At 31.8% G+C, this 18,081-nt stretch overlaps 2 protein-coding genes across 2 annotated transcripts; both read right to left on the reverse strand.

Annotated features, from left to right (window-relative positions):
* Positions 1-6,356: 6,356 nt before the first annotated feature.
* LOC124936419 (ubiquitin-like modifier-activating enzyme 5) lies at positions 6,357-11,822 on the reverse strand. Its single transcript, XM_047476918.1, has 14 exons — positions 11,542-11,822; positions 11,131-11,199; positions 10,934-11,047; positions 10,270-10,398; positions 9,991-10,059; positions 8,790-8,942; positions 8,673-8,709; positions 8,286-8,368; positions 8,051-8,125; positions 7,695-7,769; positions 7,234-7,320; positions 7,046-7,164; positions 6,915-6,961; positions 6,357-6,751 (listed from the first exon to the last, which is right to left on the reverse strand). The coding sequence occupies exons 1-14, from the start codon at positions 11,629-11,631 to the stop codon at positions 6,615-6,617; spliced, it is 1,284 nt and encodes a 427-aa protein (XP_047332874.1). The 5' UTR covers positions 11,632-11,822; the 3' UTR covers positions 6,357-6,614.
* A 1,045-nt stretch (positions 11,823-12,867) lies between these two features.
* Positions 12,868-15,889, reverse strand: LOC124935669 (SWI/SNF complex component SNF12 homolog). Its single transcript, XM_047476085.1, has 2 exons — positions 14,000-15,889; positions 12,868-13,086 (listed from the first exon to the last, which is right to left on the reverse strand). The coding sequence occupies exons 1-2, from the start codon at positions 15,514-15,516 to the stop codon at positions 13,014-13,016; spliced, it is 1,590 nt and encodes a 529-aa protein (XP_047332041.1). The 5' UTR covers positions 15,517-15,889; the 3' UTR covers positions 12,868-13,013.
* Between the last annotated feature and the right edge of the window lie 2,192 nt (positions 15,890-18,081).

Raw genomic sequence — 18,081 nt, forward strand, 5'->3', positions numbered from 1 at the left:
TTTGTACTATTTCTAACTTTTGGAAATTTTAATAATAATTGACTTTTTTTTTTCTCCCTGGAAATGAGATGGATGTTTGTGGGTGAGTAATTATTACACTCATATGTGCATTACCTAAGACTAAGAGAGGGTTTGGCTTTTATATATATATATATATATATATGGTGACCTTTTTCTTTTTACTTTCTAACAACAACAAATAACAAAAATTAAAGTTTTTATTGGAACCACCAAAAAATCAACATAATTTCTAACAACAACAAAAAGGGTTTTATCCTTCCAAACCAAAAACTCTAACATAAATTTTGATTTTTTTGTTCTCCAAAAACTTTTAATTTCTTTTGTTCTAGATAGTCATATAATTAATTGACCTTTATATATCTCTTTTTTGAGAAAAAAAAAGGTAACCTCTATATACCTCTTTGTTCGAATTTTTGGCATCTATCTATTGTCCCCAATTTTTTTTGTATTGTTTAAAAAATGCCTCATTGGGAATTCAGTAAATTATATAAGAAATTAAGTTGTCGTGTTTTGTTAACTCAAATGGGAGAGACTAGTTTCTGTTTTTCGATAAATTAGTTTTTGAGTGAATTGTTCCTAAGTTTCATGAACAAATTGTTCTCGATCAGTGCATGCCTCTATAAGCTTTTCACTGTGTGACGAGGAAAGTGAATCACGAAAAATTGTTAAAAAAATAGGAAATGCATTGAAACCAAATTAATCTACATTAATAATATCTCTACATAATCATTCAATATAATATTCTACTTTCTTTGTCTCTATCTAATTTTATCCTTAATTATGAAAAAAATTGAAAATAAAAGACATCAATTAAATTCTCATTTTTTTTATGATTTTACTCACTATTTTGTATTTTTTGATTCATTTTCTAATTAGTTTAATAAATTACGATAATTCAAGTGACGAAACTTTCATTTAAAAGACCAAATATTTGGAGTTTAATTTTTTCGTGTTAGTTTCATATATAAATAAAAATAAAAAAATAAACATTTATTTTTCTTTAATTTGTTTAGTTCAATTGTAATTAAGATGGTGTCATGTCCTACAAACTAGTTTCTAGTTAAAAATAATTCACTCATTGAATCATAATTCAGTCATGAGTCAAAAATAAGTAAAATTATTTGTGCTGGACCTAGAAGGTTCCATCAAACTATTATTATTTTCTTATTTGTCATCATTTTCACCTATTTACATAAATAATATAAAGAAAATAACAAACCATACCATGTAAAAATAAAATTAACAGCTTTTTTAACTGATTATTATATTAAAAAAAAAGTTACTATTGCATTAAATTAGTGATCATGACTAATGCAATATATATATATGAGATGGACTAGTGATCATGTGTTCACTAATTAAGCAATTTTCCTTTATTTATTTAATATGATTTTTTTATTCAACAATTCATGTTACTGCAATTAATCAGAAAGAAAAATAATATAAAATAACGATATTTTTGTCATAAATTAGTAAATGTCCATTTTGAATTGAAATATTATAATATGAAACAGGTTATGACTTGGAATATAAAAAAAAAACTTGAAAGACATAAATGACTACAAACTTCCCAACTATATCCTACATATGATTTCTAACTCTAGGGATATTTTCAATATTTTCGAGGATTTCAACCTGTTCAATTAGTAGGTAACAAACGTTGTCTTGACATTTTCGTTCACGTTCTATGTGGTGCAAGATGACATTTGTTATGCATGCACGACGCCTAGTCTTGAACATCTTTCTTAGAATAGATGGGGACCTCATCATATATCCAGACAAGCCCCAATTGATTTCGGTTTAGGTGCCACCTCTAGTGGTTCATTAGGCATTTGTCAATTCTTTTGGGGGTCCACATAGTGGTAATATAATGTTTTTAAGAGAAAATTCATCTCTTAAGGTAGGTTGGGGCAAAACCAAATGACAAACTAATGAATGGTATGTCAACCTTAGTTTCGATTCTGGCTATATTTCGTTTTCGGTTTCAAATTTTTCGTCACATTTGTCGCGTTTAAACCCTTGTACAGGAGAAATCATGTTTTTTGTTGGATTTTTTCCAATCTTAATTTGATCATATATATACATGAATGGCTATTGGATCAACAAATATGGATTGAATGTGCATTTTTCTATTTTGCGAGAAAAAATGGTTAGAATAATTGATGCAATGAAAAAATTAACAAATAAATAAATAAATCTCTTAATTAAACTACCTAAAATACCAAAAAGAAAAAAACTAATTAAATTAAAACATATAATTCCTTTAAACAAAACAAAATAAGATACAATATAAATCTAGACTTTTTTACCTACACTTCATATTTCTTCGAATGATATTTCATTTTTTATTTCTATAACCGTCGTGAATATAGTGCTATTTATTAAATAATTTGAACATATACTAATTGATAAATATTACCCTATTAATGAAACTTGTGTACTGTGTACAAACTGACTAATCCTATATTTTAGTTGGGAGACAAGTAGGCATGTTGGGTAGGGAAACAGATAAAGCAAAGAATGGAAAAATCTTATAATAAATTGCATGAGATTAAGTTAAATTTAGTTAAATGGGTTATTATTAATATATATTATAAGACAAAACATATATAATAAATATAAAAATATAAATAAATAAATGGATGATTGTAAGTAATGAATTATTATTATTATTGGTGAGAGTGAGAGATGATATAATTCTGATCAACTTTATGGTAGGCCTATTGTTGTCTCCTCTTCTTTCCTTTAATTTTATTTTTATATATAATTAAGCTTTCACCATGCCACTTTTTTCCCTTGGTTTGTCTGATCATCAGCTCGATCTCTCTCTTTCTTTCTTTCTTTCTCTTTCTGGTGGTGGTGAAGAAGAAGAAAACTAAAAAAAAAAAAAAAAAAAAAGTTATAGCCTCTGTCTCACTCATAGTTGCTTTGTTCATCTTCTTGGCACGTGGGAGGGCGTGCATGAAAATGCACCATGCATGTGCTGTTATGTTCATATTATTTTGTTTTTAATGGTTCATTAGGATTATATTAGGTTCATATATAAGATTGAGGTCATGGTACTTTTGAGTTTGTATCTTGGTGGTCTAATAGGAGTATTTGTAATTTATTTCCTCAAGGGTAACATCGTACCCAAATTCAAAGTGTTATAGTCTTATAGGGTGATATCAGAGTTAACTCGGTGATAGAAACAAAATACCACGGGAAGCATCTTTTGAATTCCGCAGAAACAAAGTACCAAGTCTAGGACTAGGTCAAAGACATCGCATGACCAGGTTTGGGAGACTGTAATGTCTCTCATCCAGAAATCCCAGTAAATATGAACACCTTATAATAGTGAGGCTAATTAGACTATAGATACTTTAATTACTACCTTTTGAGCTTTGAATGTGGTGGCATAGTGATTTATGGGCCTTACTAAGGTATTCAAGAATGGTTCTTAAGAAATCAAAAGTCACAGATTCAACTCTCACCTATAGTACCTCTTAGATGGGAGAAAGTTGCCTTTGGGGTTCCTAAATTCAAAAATAAATAAATAAATTGTATACCGGGATTAATTCTTGTAATAGGTTTAGCATGATTTTCTATTGAGAAATGAACTAAAGAAAGGAACACATTTACATTAATAATACATATAATTAATAATACATATAGAAACACAACTAAGACAAAAATTCTTATTTATTAGGACACTTGAATATGTAAACAACCTTAATCCCTATGTTACACATGTTCTCAACCTACATTCATACATTTCTTCAACTATTTATATTAGTTTATATGAAATCACTTAATTTTGGTAATTTAGGTTGTTTTTACAGGTTTTCAAATTCTTAAAGTTTGGTAATTTTGTAGTTTTTTCCATGGATATATATAAATAAGGACTAATATAAAAAATGTAAAAAAGTTTAGGGGTTGATTTTTGGATTGATCTGATCATCTGGTGGCCAGAGACCACTGACCTCGACTGGTTAAGGCTTTATTTTTTTCTCTCTTTTTCTATCATAATAATAAAAAAGGCAACCAGGCAGGCCTTAATGAACAATTCTTTAAAAGATATTTTTTCTTTTGTTTTATCTCTTTTTGTTTAAATTTTTACTTTTTTTTTTGTAATAGAAAACTTTTAACAAATAATAGTACTAAGAATAGAAAAGTAAAGATTAAATAATTATTTTTATAAAATTCATTTATATCACTCACAAAAAAAAAAACAAAAAAAAAATGTTATCAATAAAATTATATTAAATTCTTTTTCACCTAAATATCAATCACAGTTTTTATACCCAAATCAAATTGTATTTTTATTTATTTTAATAGTAATTGTGATAGTAACAAAATAATAATTTTCAAAAATGCTCTTAAACACCCATCATACTAATTAAACAACCCATCAAATTAATTTTTAGTTATTTAAAACATGAATATATGTATAATATATATTATTTTCTATTATTATTTATTTTAATTATTTATTTTTAAATTTTAAATTTTCATATTTAATTGGTAAAGCACATAAACTCATGTTCACAAGGTCGAATCTATAGGTTAGGACTAAGGTGTGTCATCCCGAAAAATAAATATATAATAATAAACTTTTTACGATATAAATATGATACTTATAATCTATTTTTTTCAATTTACTTATATAATTTAAAAAAATTATAAAACTAACCTTCATCTACTATTTTATACATAATTTTAATATTTTTTTTAAACCCACCACACAAATCTTGTTTTAAGCATATAACTATCTCTAATTTTTGAATCCGTCCTAAAATAATGATTCGATTCCCATATGGGTATGAGGGGTTAGGGTTTAATGGGACCTACAAAGGGGGGTTAAGCTTTTTCCCATGGATCCAAAATGGATCATATTTGAGTAGACAAGATCTTGCTGAAACGTACTACCGGATTGGCCCAATCTGTTAGTCTTCTCTTTCAATGATGCCCTCTTCTAACCCCCCATCATAATAAATAATAATAATAATATACACTCTCTCTACAACTTTATATTAAAAAAAATGCATGACATCTTTATTTTTTGATAGATTAATGAAAAATCTAAACACAACCCATTTTTCAATTACAAAAAATATGATAAACCCACCAAACAATTATCCAAAATCTTGGGATCAAACTAATTATAATTATATTGTGTTTTCCGGTGATGCATGCGTCTAATATAAGAATGAATTATTAATTATTGAGTCACATGCAATGGATGTGTGATGAGTGGAATCACAAGGATCGATATTGAAATGGGATTTGATGATCTTTAGATCATATTTATTGTCTTTTGGTGTAAGGATTTGGATCGATATACTGTCATTTCTTTTTGAATTTATATATATTTAATTTGTGACTTTAATCATCTGCATGCTTTTTTCTATGTTTTCAGACAAAAGTCCCAAAAATAAAAAAGATGTTTATTTTTGTGTGTGTCATCAACATGTGATCAGTTGACGCAGGATAGGATGATAATAATATAATCACTCTTCTGATCAACTTTAGAAACAGAGATCAAAAAGAGAGAGAGTTAGGGATGTACTTTACAGAAAGCTATAATAAAGCAATTATTTTTTAAAATTAAAAAATTAAATTAAATAAATACAAATGCATAGTTGTCAAAGTTCACTCTATCTATCTCAATCCCAAAATAAATAAGTAAAATTTAAATTTAAAAAATATATATATACATACCCCACCTTTTGGTCACATTAATTAGTTGTCATTCTGTTTTTCATTCAGTCTCGTTTTTTAAAAAACATCATTTCTGTTTTGTATTGAATGTTTTTTTTATTTAGTTAATCAAAAGGCCTTGGGCCTTGTTTGGATTGGGTTATTAAGCCTTATTTTGATTGGATTATTTAAATATCTTGGTTCGGATTGAAATTATAAAAAAATTAGTTAAATGTTAAAATAATTAAAAGGTATTAATATATAAAATTTAAAAGATATTTTAGTTAGAGTATAAGTGATTAAAATAATATGAAACAACTAAGAGATTGAACTTAAAAACTCGTAAAATAAGGAATTTGAAATATGACTCCTCATGGGAATCGAATGTGATATTTAATATTTTAGGAATCACTTTTATAATTTGAGCGAAAAAAAATGTTTGGTGCACTTCGATATCGAGAAGAAGCCCACCATTTCTACTACATAAAATGAGTCATGATTGTTCACATGGTCCTTTATTTCACCGACCAAAATTTCCGGTCTTGACAATGCCACATCCCAAACACTGAAGGGTTCTTTTCTGCAATTCCTAAGGGTCAGGCCAAGCAGGGCCAAACCCCCTTTCATTTAAAAAAAAATACTTCTAGGGTTTAAACTTAGGATCAATAACTCGCTAATTATCGATTAGGGTATCCCAATGTCGGGTCAGTATTGTATCCACTATCCACAATAGGTTTCATACAAAAAAAGAAAAAAATAATAAGGTAATGTCACAACAACTGAGGCAATAATTCTTTGGTTCAGATGAACACCACCAAAATTTCTCAAGATTTGGTATGTATAATTCTTTCTTTCTGATAATAAATTAGACCAAATTGTTGCCAAATCTTACTTTCCATTGATGCTATGATCAATCAATTATTAAGCGCCTCAAGCTGTCTCCGCAGATCTTCAAGATCATCAATGCACTCGACTGTTTCTTCATCAGGAACAATCTTTTGATAACTATCTGAAACTGGAAGCTCGTGAACAATTCCTTCTGGAAGTGCATCTGAATAAAGAAAGAGAGAAAAAGACAAGTTGAAATATTATTTCTTGTGTAACAATTATGTATATGGAGTGTCTAACTAAATTTAATTTCCAAACGTTAATGCTTTCAAATGGGGAATATTCTCGTGGCTTTCGAGAGAACCAGGTAGAAATTCTTTGATTACCTGAGCTTTTTAGGTCAGCCATATCTTCCTCGGTGTCATCGAGAACGCTGAAAGTAAAACATTGAAATCAGACGAATAGTTAGCATCAAATTATACTTAGAAACATACAGATGGGTGTCGATCAAAATTACCTTATCTCCCACTCATTGTCTACATGCAAAGGAGAGTCGTCAACGATAGTCAATGCTGCTTCTGCTTCTTTTGCTTTTATTGCAGCATCTCTAGCAGGCTTTGCTAGAGTGTACTCTTTCTGAAAGATAAATGTGGTCCTATCAGTAAATAGAAGAAAAATAATAGTGATTATCGATGCAATGTTTACCTGTCGATCCATACAAGCCATGTTTGAGCATTGAGTATTTGGTTTCATTTCCATAGTTGGAAAATAATCCTTGAGAGCGTTATATCCCTGATAGGAATGGCGAAATCACAACTGTTTTCATTTTAAGCAAAATATACAGTAATATCGTTATATCCCTAACAGAAATCCTACTGTTTCCAGTTTAAGCAAATATAAATGTTATGTCTGAAGAAACCATCAAAACACTTGACTGAGGAATGAATCAAAATTTAACTAAATCCTAAAATATATAACTATTATTAGGCTATGTTTGGAGAAATCATAGAATTGCAGTTCTGAAGTAAGAAGGATGAAATTGAGACTTCAAAAATCATATACATTCAAAGGATTTGGAATTGGACCACCAAATCCAAACACAGCCTTATATTTGTCATCCCTTTCCATGACGGGTAGAGGAGAAAAGAAAACAGGAGAAGCTTTACCAGGTAACGGGATGTATGCCCAAACTTTAACAAGTACTTGAGAGTGTTTTGAACTAAAAGTCCAGCAACGATCCCCTACACAGATAAACAGGATTCATTAAATCTGAGGATATTCAACAATAGAACATTAATCTTACTGTAGACTTCAAACCTTAAACTATTCTAACAATGAAAGGAGAAAGAAATCAAATCAAGCTTCGTGGAAAAGTGGGAAACATTTTCATGGAAGAACATGTAAAAGAACTTTGTCATTCCAACATTGTGGATTTAAGGGATTTAGGGAAAAAAATACTCAAATATCTATATGATCACGTACAGAAGGGTCTAAATAATATTAATAACTCTTAATTATTTACCATGGTTGTGGGCAAAGATGCAGCACAGACTCCTTCCCGCTTCAATGTCCTCTCATCAATTCCAGAAGCTACAACCTAGGACAAATGATACATTTATATGTGTGGTTTCAACAATTTGTTAGACATATTTTTGCATATTTCAACATATTATCACCTTCAGTTAATTTGGACCCTATAAAAATTTGAATTACACCCTCGAATAAATCAAAATCAAGAAAAATGGATATAAACCTACCAGAGGAGGAACACATGCAAAACATGCTGTTTCACCAGGAATTAGCAGTTGTATGTGACCTGAAACAGCATCCTCTGATACACCTGTCATCAAATTACTCTTCAGTCAGTAACAATGTCAATGTTATTACAAATTTTGACCACCATGCATGCAGCATGCTATCAAGAAGACACTCCTTGTATTTCACTGGCACAAATACATTTTCTACTATTTATATATCATGTGCCAATTTATTGCAGCATTAACGTTTTTAGTAAAAGAAACTTGCCCATATTTCTGGGCTGTAGGAAATATTGAAAGGCATGTATTGAAGCAAATTTGTTTGATTATTGAACAACATGATCTAACAAATTGACTTGCAAATGATGAATAAAGCTTGTTACTAACCAGACTCCATCCATGTTTGGTTCAGTTCGTTGCAGGCCTGCAAAGAAACGGCTAATTTAGACAGAGCTGCTACTCAAAGTTTTCAGCTGCAAGATCCAACATGCACATGTCCCTTACCTGGTTTACAACCATCCTTGCTTCATAATTATCTACACAGCTTAAGACAAGATCCACACCACTGCCTTCTTTACTTGGACGAAATGATTTGTTTTTAAGGCTTGACATAAAAGTTTCAAAACCTTGCACTGTGGTGATATTCAGTGTATAGCTCTAGACAACAAGCACAATACAGCAGAAGGAGAAAATAAGAAAACGACGTCAAAATCTTGAGTGGATACAACATATCATCTCACAGTAGAATGAATCATTCTTTTCAGCACAGAACCATAATTTTTTTTCTTTTTTTGATGGGTAGAACCTTTCATTGATCCACAGTTATGCAAAAGTCGCATTGCCGTGGAAAACATCCAAATCAAAATTGTCATAAAAGAACCATGATAATTCAACATTCATAACTGATGTGCTTGTAAAAGTGGATTGTTCTATACAGCCAAAAGTGATGAAAAAAACTAAAACCGCAGTCAATATCATTTCCAAACTGATTTATATGTTCTGAACAAGCTAGAAAAAAAGCCTCTATAAATGACAAGTTAAGTGCAGGTGAAAACATTATTCTGTGCAAAGTATCAAATTTTATTTAGATGAACCTACTTGACACCCCAAAAAAACAAAAAAGAACAGTCTCTTTACTGTGTTCGGGAAATTGTTTCTATTTCTTGAAACTATATGGATTTTTCACTGCATACTCTCTCATGTTCCTCACTTCTGGAATTTGATAGATAAATTTAAATCTATAGGACCCAGTTACTCATCTTTCTCTCTGTGAGATATTCAGCTGCTAGTTTTGAATTCTCCATTGTGCGAGCTTAGTCAAGTCCTACTATTTCTTTTAAGCAAGGGATCCTGCTTCTTGTTTTAAACTGCATATGGTTTATTTTGGTATGTATCTTCTACTCCCAAGGAACATAAGTTATTGTGATTCTGTGGCAGATATGTGAAGTGGGGCTATTTCCTTTACTGGGTAGGGGCCTTGTTTTCTCTACACTATTTAGTGGTTATATTTTTCCATTTACACGGAATGGAACATCTTTATTAATGTTTTTTTTCTATGGTAGCAAATGAAAATTTGGTTTTGTTCTTAATGAAAACTTGATCTAGACTACCTTGTCTATAGTGGTGAATTATAATTATAAGAATGTACGCCATAAATTCATGGTAAAAAAAGTTATGGGAGAATTTGTAATAAGCATAAACATACCTCTAGAACAACATCTGGGTTAATATCTGATAGGGTCTGAACAGCTGCATCAGTCTTTGTCATACCAGCCTGAAAATATGAAAATACATCTCAAACTAACTTTCTACCATAAAATTTAAAATTAAATTAAAAAATGCAAGAAAGTATCAATTATTCTTGAACATGTCTCATTTTTTCAAAAGAAATATTCTTGAGCATTAAATTATGATCACAGATGGTAAACTCAAGCAATATTTAAAACTAGCAAAAGGGACAAAAGGAAAAGGATGCCCTAAGAACCTGCTCTGGACGGAAGAATAGCCTATTCATGTTAGCCAACTCCACTTTGTCATAATCATACAACAAAAGACGGCCTATTCCACATCTTGTTAACATTTCAGCTGCAACAGAACCCACTCCACCTATTCCCTGTGGATTGAGACGGGAGATAATAATACCTCTAGATTAGTGTTATCTAGAAGGAAAAATTATTAGAAGTTGCACGATAAAATTAAATTCATAAAACACAGTATGTCATAAAAATAGGAGTATCAAACAAATACTTGATTATCAATTATTCCTGCTAAGGTTTGCACCCTGATATAGTTGAAAAGGAACATTCATGTGATTGACAGGGTCAATGATGTAATATCATATTTACCCCGCCATGGAATTTAAAACTGAAGTAAGAGATATGGAATTTCTAGTCCTTATACTTCCAAGTCAGTGCATGCATATGAAGATACAAATCTAGCGCTAAACACAATTATCTCCGGAAGTGTAAAGTATCTGAAGTGATCAAACATCCAAAAGTACAATGGTTTGCATAGAACTATAGAAGCAAGTTGATCACTTTCTTTTCCACATCCCTAGACCCAATGATGACAGAAAACCTGTACAGAGAATGAAATACAACCAAATCCAAAACAGCCTGGAACAATAGAGAGAAGAGGATTGTACATACAACAATGGCAACAGAGAATTCCCGTATTCTTTCATAATTATCCACAATTCCCATTCTTTGAAGTGCCATAAGCCTACTGTAAGGATTACTATCCAGCACCTCAGCACTCATAGTCTGTCACCAAAGGTTACAAAAACCATGAGTTGTGATATCACTAAAAAATACTTTAAAGGAAGAGATTATGTATAGTCATAAACCTGGACTTTTGAGCGGTGTACTGGTACAGACTTTGCTAAATCAGTCAATTGATCTACCTCCAATTGCAACTGAAAACACAATCCAGAAGTTCAAAACCACAAATTTAGCAGATCTGATGATTGGAGACTCAAAACCTATCTCTATGAAACCGCCTCTGACAGATTTCAAAGAATCCTACCACACTGTTGAATGCATCCTAGAATGATATTTCTCTTACATGAATGCAAAATTTTGTTTTTACTTGTTTCCCTAATAATCCTTTTGCATGCAGTTAACAGATAGCAGAATTCTCAACTCTGATACATTAAAAATCTCCATATGCGCGTAAATGTAAGTGAGAATTGAGACAAAAAGATGGAATTCAGATCAAGTTGGACACAAAATGTAAATACACAGAGGAGATAGATAACCTTGTCGATTGATGCATGATGAGAAGTATCAGGTAACGATCGTTTCAGAGCTTCGAGATCGGTAAACACTTGTTTCAGCCGCGCCTCCATTGATTCAGATCAGATGCAGATGCAAATGAATACTCGTGAGGTTATTTGTATTGATAGAAATTCAATTTATCGGAGAATCAATGCTTTTCTTATGCAGGTAAACTTGATCAGTATCAAATTGGTTTGAAGATTTGAATCAAAGCTTAAACCCTAATAAAGAGATGCAGATTCTTGTAATTGGAGTCACTCTAACATCAACTGTTCTCCATTTTTATTATATTCTGTTGAAATTCATTTTAATTCTTTGACTACTTAGTAACTGAAATTAAAAATATTAAATAAAAACCAATTTTATTGTAATAATTCATTTATATTATTTGTTTTGATTTAAAGTTTATTTTATTTTGAGAAGTAAATGTTGGCAAAAATGAATTGGTGAGATTTTTTATTTTTATTTTATATGTTATACTAAATATAATTAAACTCATATTATTTTTACTCATATTATATAAATTGTTTAATCATTTTATTTTTAGATAATCTAATTTTTATTTTTTATTTAAAAAATTAATATTAACTTTAACTATTTTTAAAAAAAATGGTTACATTAATCTTTAATATTTTAGGCATAAATCTTATCATATAAGTTATCCTTGCATAAATAAGGAAGTCTCAACATAAATAAGATTGTGTGGATTGAATTTTGTTGATTTTTTTAATAAATTTAACTTCTGTTAATAATTATTTGGATATTGAACCATATTGATCAATTATAATTTATATTCTGATATATTTTAAGCAACTTTTAAATTATTATAAACGTAAGACACACACATAATAATAATTTCAAACAAATCTTTTTTATATAAAATTTTAAGTGGGTATATCTATATAAAAAAGAAAAAAAATTGAATGAATCTATATATCAAACCTTTATATCACGTAACTAAATGTAAGATAAACAAATTAATATATATTCAATAAATTAATCAATAATCTTTTTCATATATAATTGAATATTAGATTATTGTATACTAGTTAAAAAACGAGAATTTAGTACGAGAACTCAATAATTTATAATTAAACGTTATATATATATATATATATTTGTGAATATTTTGTTAAGAAAAACAAATGTTTATACTAAAAATATTTATATACTTATCTACCAAAAACGTATTTCAATTCAGAAGGTAATATGCAAGATGAAAATGAAGTATTATGCTAAATAATTACTCTACTGGTTCTCATAGACAAAAGAACAGGATCTAAGTCCTAGGTAGAGACGAACAAATCTGACCAAATTTCAACCTAAATTACACACAAACAAGCAATAGAATCAATCCTCTTACCATTACACGACACATCTAAAGCAAAAAACACCCAACAAATTTCGGAAACACATGGAGAATATATTATTGACTATTGTACCAGGTTCTAATCTATGTGCTTCCAGGAGCATCACTTCCACCAACAGGCTTGCGGTTCAGGTATCGAATGACAGCATCTTCTACCCTGTAAAAATATTCATTGTAACAAACAAACAAGTCTCAGAATTGTCTAGAGAAGAACATGTCACATGTAGATGTTTCTTGATAATACATATGAAAACTAGACATGAACACAATCTTGTAGCAGAAAAAAGTTGGAAATCCTAAGCTATTTCAAGGTGCTCCTCCTTTGAATCTATAGAGGCTTGTTTGACGTAAAAAGTGGTTTATTTGTGTCAAATGACCAAAATAACCTTGGTTTCAAAGTAATGAAATAAGAAGGATAAAGATGAACGAGTGAACAAGAACCATAGTGGGACCAAAAGAAATCAGGGTTCAATGAAAATTCACATTTTGATAGATTATCTATCTTTGATGATGATGCCACAAAAATTAAAAACATCATTCTTTCTTTGATCAAGATCCACATAAGAATGGATTATCAAGATGACTGAAAAGAGAAGTTTCAAATGCTTTTTTGGTGTGGTTTACGAGCTACGAAGAAAAAGGAATACTAGGGTCTTTCAGAAGCTAAGGAGGAATGAAGATGAAGTTTGGGAAAATACCAATTTTAGTGACATTTCAATGATTAGATAATGCAAATACTCAACAGAATTGGCTCAGCTATGGGGGATTGAGAGCTATCAGCTATGGAGTTATCATTTTTGTTTTATGATGTAATGTTTGTATTGTGGGGTTCATATGAACTTGAAGGTCGTTTGATGTTGGTTGTTTAGGAGGGTTTTACCCAAAACCCATATATCCCATCACATTTCTTTTCAACCTTAAAAACTCTAGTAACCTACCTTTTTCATCAAACAATATTTTTTCAAAAAAAAAACAAATAAACAAGCCCTTACAAGTTGTGATAAAATATCCCTAAGCAATCCAATAAGAGAAAAAATAAATAAAAATAAAAGGGAGTAAGAGAAACTTACCATGGTTGATTATAGAACTCAGAGTGACGTTCTTTCTCTGCATTGCGAGTAGCATCGCCAGCAGCGAGTTTCAAGTCCTTGCTTTGAGAAGCAATCAGCATGTTGATGAATTCAGCGGGAGATTGACTAAAACCAAGGAAAAAAGCCCTCCTACGTCGATGTTCATGGATCTTCTTAATAGCAGTAGAGATAGCTTGATCACAAGCATCGATTTCCTTTTGTTTTTCTAACTTCTCCAAGAAAGAAGACATGTCTTGTTGTAATGCAACAGGAACATCAACCAGAACATCATAACAAGTATTCCCATATGGGTTATTACCCGAAAGCTTAATATGATGCTCCAAATGTATAGGCGGTGGTGGAGTCATATGCTGAGATATCTTTTGGGAAACCATGGAGAATTTCATCTTCTCTTCCCCAAATACCTTCCGAAGGGGCGGATCACACATGAAGAACGAAGGATCGCTTGGAATCTGCAATTTTTTCGCCTTCACATAATGCCAAAGTGCAGCAATAATTCGTGGTCGGGTTTCTACCTCAACACCAAGAAGTTCGAGTAAAGGTGAGGAAAGCTTGAATTTCTCTGGCACATAGTTCATTTCTATTCTGATAATTGCGTTGAATTCTGTGTTTCCTTTTCTTTTCACCTCAAAACCTTCGTGCAGGACCGGCGAACGTGAACTCTCCCACAAAATCACATGATTTTCTGGATAGAGTTTCTTGTCCAAATAAATCGTGATTTTCTTAAAGAACGACGAGAATTTTGGGTAGATGGAATTCGCTTCATCGTCCAATATTCGACCTGCTATCTTAAGAGACCAAGAAGGAGGCTCAACATCCTTATTCTCCGAGACTGACTGTTTCTGGTTTGCAAAGGTATTGAAGACAAAAATACGAAGGGTTTTCTGAAACCGTGGAGGAGCTTTAATAGCTTCCTGAATATCAATCTTCTTCCTCGATAGAGCAGCATCAACACGAGCCTCGAACTCAAGCAGCTGAGTATAAAGAGCAGATTCTGGCAAAATAGCAGCTACTTTATCAGGTATTTGCTTTTCCGAAAGCTTCGGTTTCTTCCTTCTTGAAGCAGGAGTAAGTTCCATAATTTTTAGAGGTGAACCTACAGCAGCACCGGAAGAACCAGGGGGCCTAGCAGGTGGTTTCTGGGGAGCACGCTTGGCTGTCCCCATGCCAGGCGTCAAGATGGAAGGTGAAGATGCACCAACATTGTTAGCCAATTGGTTTTGCAGCTGCGTATATGAATGAGCTTGGGCTTGAGCTTGCAATTGAGATTGGAACTGAGCATGAGCAGCCTGTGTCTGCGCTTGGGCATGAGCCTGGGCATACTGCATTTGGGCCACAGCTTGAGCTTGAGGTTCAGAAAGCTGAAACTGACCAGGAAATTGATGTAATCCTTGCGTTTGACGTTGAATCTGAGAGAGTAAGTGAGGCTGATGATTCACAGCCTTAGAAGGTTGAATTCCCCCCGTATTCCTAGATGGGTTATTATTTGCCGACATTATCGCTTACCCACTTCGTTAAACTACATAAACTGAATTAGGGTTCATCCGATCACATAAGAAAACAGAATTCCTTTAAACCCCCTTCGCGTTTCAGCGAAGGAAGACAACTCCGAACCCTTAAAATAGATTAGGGTTCTCGGCGACCCTTGCAAGGAAATGGTTACCTTAGAGAGGTTTTCGACATCAACAACAGTTAAAAATCTTTCATTTCCTCTTGATCTCTCTAGGTAAGGCGGATCGTCTACAAGTAAGGCGTGGAATATGAGATTATAGAGAGAAAAAGTATTCGATTTACCGTTGGCGAGCCGAGTCTTACTACTGGATCAACTGATATTTCTTCGAGCTTGGTCACTGAATCGCAGTCGTTCTCGCCTTTTTCTTCTTCTTGTTGTTGTATAATAGAACGATGGACAAACATATACTTCAAACCCTCAACTTCATATCATGCAAAATTTCACCTAAATACTTTCTTCTTATATTTTCAATCCCCCTTCAACTTTTAAGTTCTAATTTAATTTTTTTATTAATTAATCTCAATTAATTAAAATAAATTTCAAGATAAATAAAATAAAATAATTTAAGATAAATTTTGTATTCATATTATATCAAATTAATTTTAATATGCTCAAATAAATAATTTAAAATAAATATTATAATCATTTTAATCTCAAATTAAATATTTAACCAGTCCCAAAAAAAATAGACAAAATAAATATTATGTCTATTAAAATAGTTGATTATACTTTGCAGTATAAAATAAACCTAGAGTAAAGAGAAAAAACAATTTTAAACAAGCTTGGTTGAAAATGATTGTGATCAAGTGTATCCAAAATTAAAGAAAACAGTTGTAGTAGACCACCCAACCATCGGATGAGCGCTGAAGCTTCATCCAACAAACAATAGTAGACCGTATTGCCCACTACAACAAAGCGTAGCATCAGATCAATTAACGCACGGATCAACGTTGTTAGCCCAAACGCGGATGGAACACTGGACACAAACGGAACGCCGCTCCTAGACGCGCATTCACGCTTTAGCCTGAAACAACATTGTTTCAACCCCGACTTATCTTTTTTCTCGCGACGAACAGGGTGAACATCCACCGCAATCTTTGATTTTTGAAATATGGAACTTCGTCAATAATCGACCAAATAAGTTAATTCAAAGGCTTAAATGATCACCATGACATGGTGATCATTTCACTTATGCCCACCAAGGTAGTTCAGTGGTAAAAGTCGGCTTAAGAGACCAAAAGGTCAAGGGTATTCTAACTGAAAGCGCTTTGAGTTTAAGCGGGGGCATGATTGTGGGGTATCATGCTAGTTCTCCTTTAATCCCAAAAATCATAGACTTGATCATTGCCTAAGTGGATGAAGACGATTGAAAATAAACAAAAATCATTAATGACCTTTTGTCTAAAATTTGATCCACTTGTGTCCTCAACCAACTTAGGAAAACTATAAATAGATTCCTCTAGCCAAAACGAAGGCAAACATCAGAATTCCAAGCCTCCAATCCAACTTCCACAAAATCCGCCGTTAAAGTTTTCTTAAGCTTTTGAAAATTATGTGTATGGATTTAAAGCTCGTTTCTAAATCATCACAAAACTTCATGAAGAGTTCATAAATGTTCTCCAACTCACTATAAGCTTCAATTCACATTGTAATTCAAGTTACAGAATCAAATTAACCAGTCTTTGATATTGCTTGATTATTCGTTTTCTTGATTTGAATTCGATCCTAAGATCATTTCAAAACTTTCTGTTGAAATCAATTTGAACGAATCAAGCTTAATCAAAAATACCCGAGTTCAATTTTGAAAATTTTCAAAATCGAATTTCTGTTCTTGATCTCAAGAACAACGGATTAAAAAGATTTTGAATTAATTCCAATCGATTTGAAGTATGTTTACTCAAAAACTAGAAATCTGAAAAATACAATTCTTGAATTGGTTAAGTATAATCAGAGTTCATATTATATTATGGTACAAATCGATTCTAGCATGTATAATGAAGTTATTGGTAAGATTTTAACATTGAATTAAAACCTTAAAATCAAAAGTTCAAATTTTACCTAAGAACTGTTGAAGCCTGATATGACCTCTCCATCGTCGAATGATGCTTTAGAATGATCGTAAATATGTTCTACATAAGAAGATGAAGCTTCTCATGCCCTTAGATCGACGAACAGAGGAGTATGACGAAATCCCAAAATCTATACGGATGTTCTTAGCGTCCAACCGAGAAATTCTTACTTTCGACCGAGGAATCATGTTTTGGCTTGGTTTTCGACCAAGAAAACCAGCAAGACCCTTTCGATCAAGGATTTTTGCTCTAGCCTGGTTTTTGATCGAGAAAACTAGCCAGACATCATTTCCAACGAAGAATCTACGCGCGCGTCCGAGAGCCCAACCCCACGTTGACTGGGTTCCCAAACTCGTTGATCCCGAGTCGAATTCAGCCCAAACTCGTTCGTCTGACCCAATTCGCGACTCGGACATATGCCTAAGAGCTTGTTTGTTTGGGGCTTTTAATTTTTAATTATTTTTTAACAATTAGAAGCA

This window comes from Impatiens glandulifera, chromosome 4 (genome assembly GCF_907164915.1).
Source record: "Impatiens glandulifera chromosome 4, dImpGla2.1, whole genome shotgun sequence".
NCBI classification, from domain to species: Eukaryota; Viridiplantae; Streptophyta; class Magnoliopsida; order Ericales; family Balsaminaceae; genus Impatiens; species Impatiens glandulifera.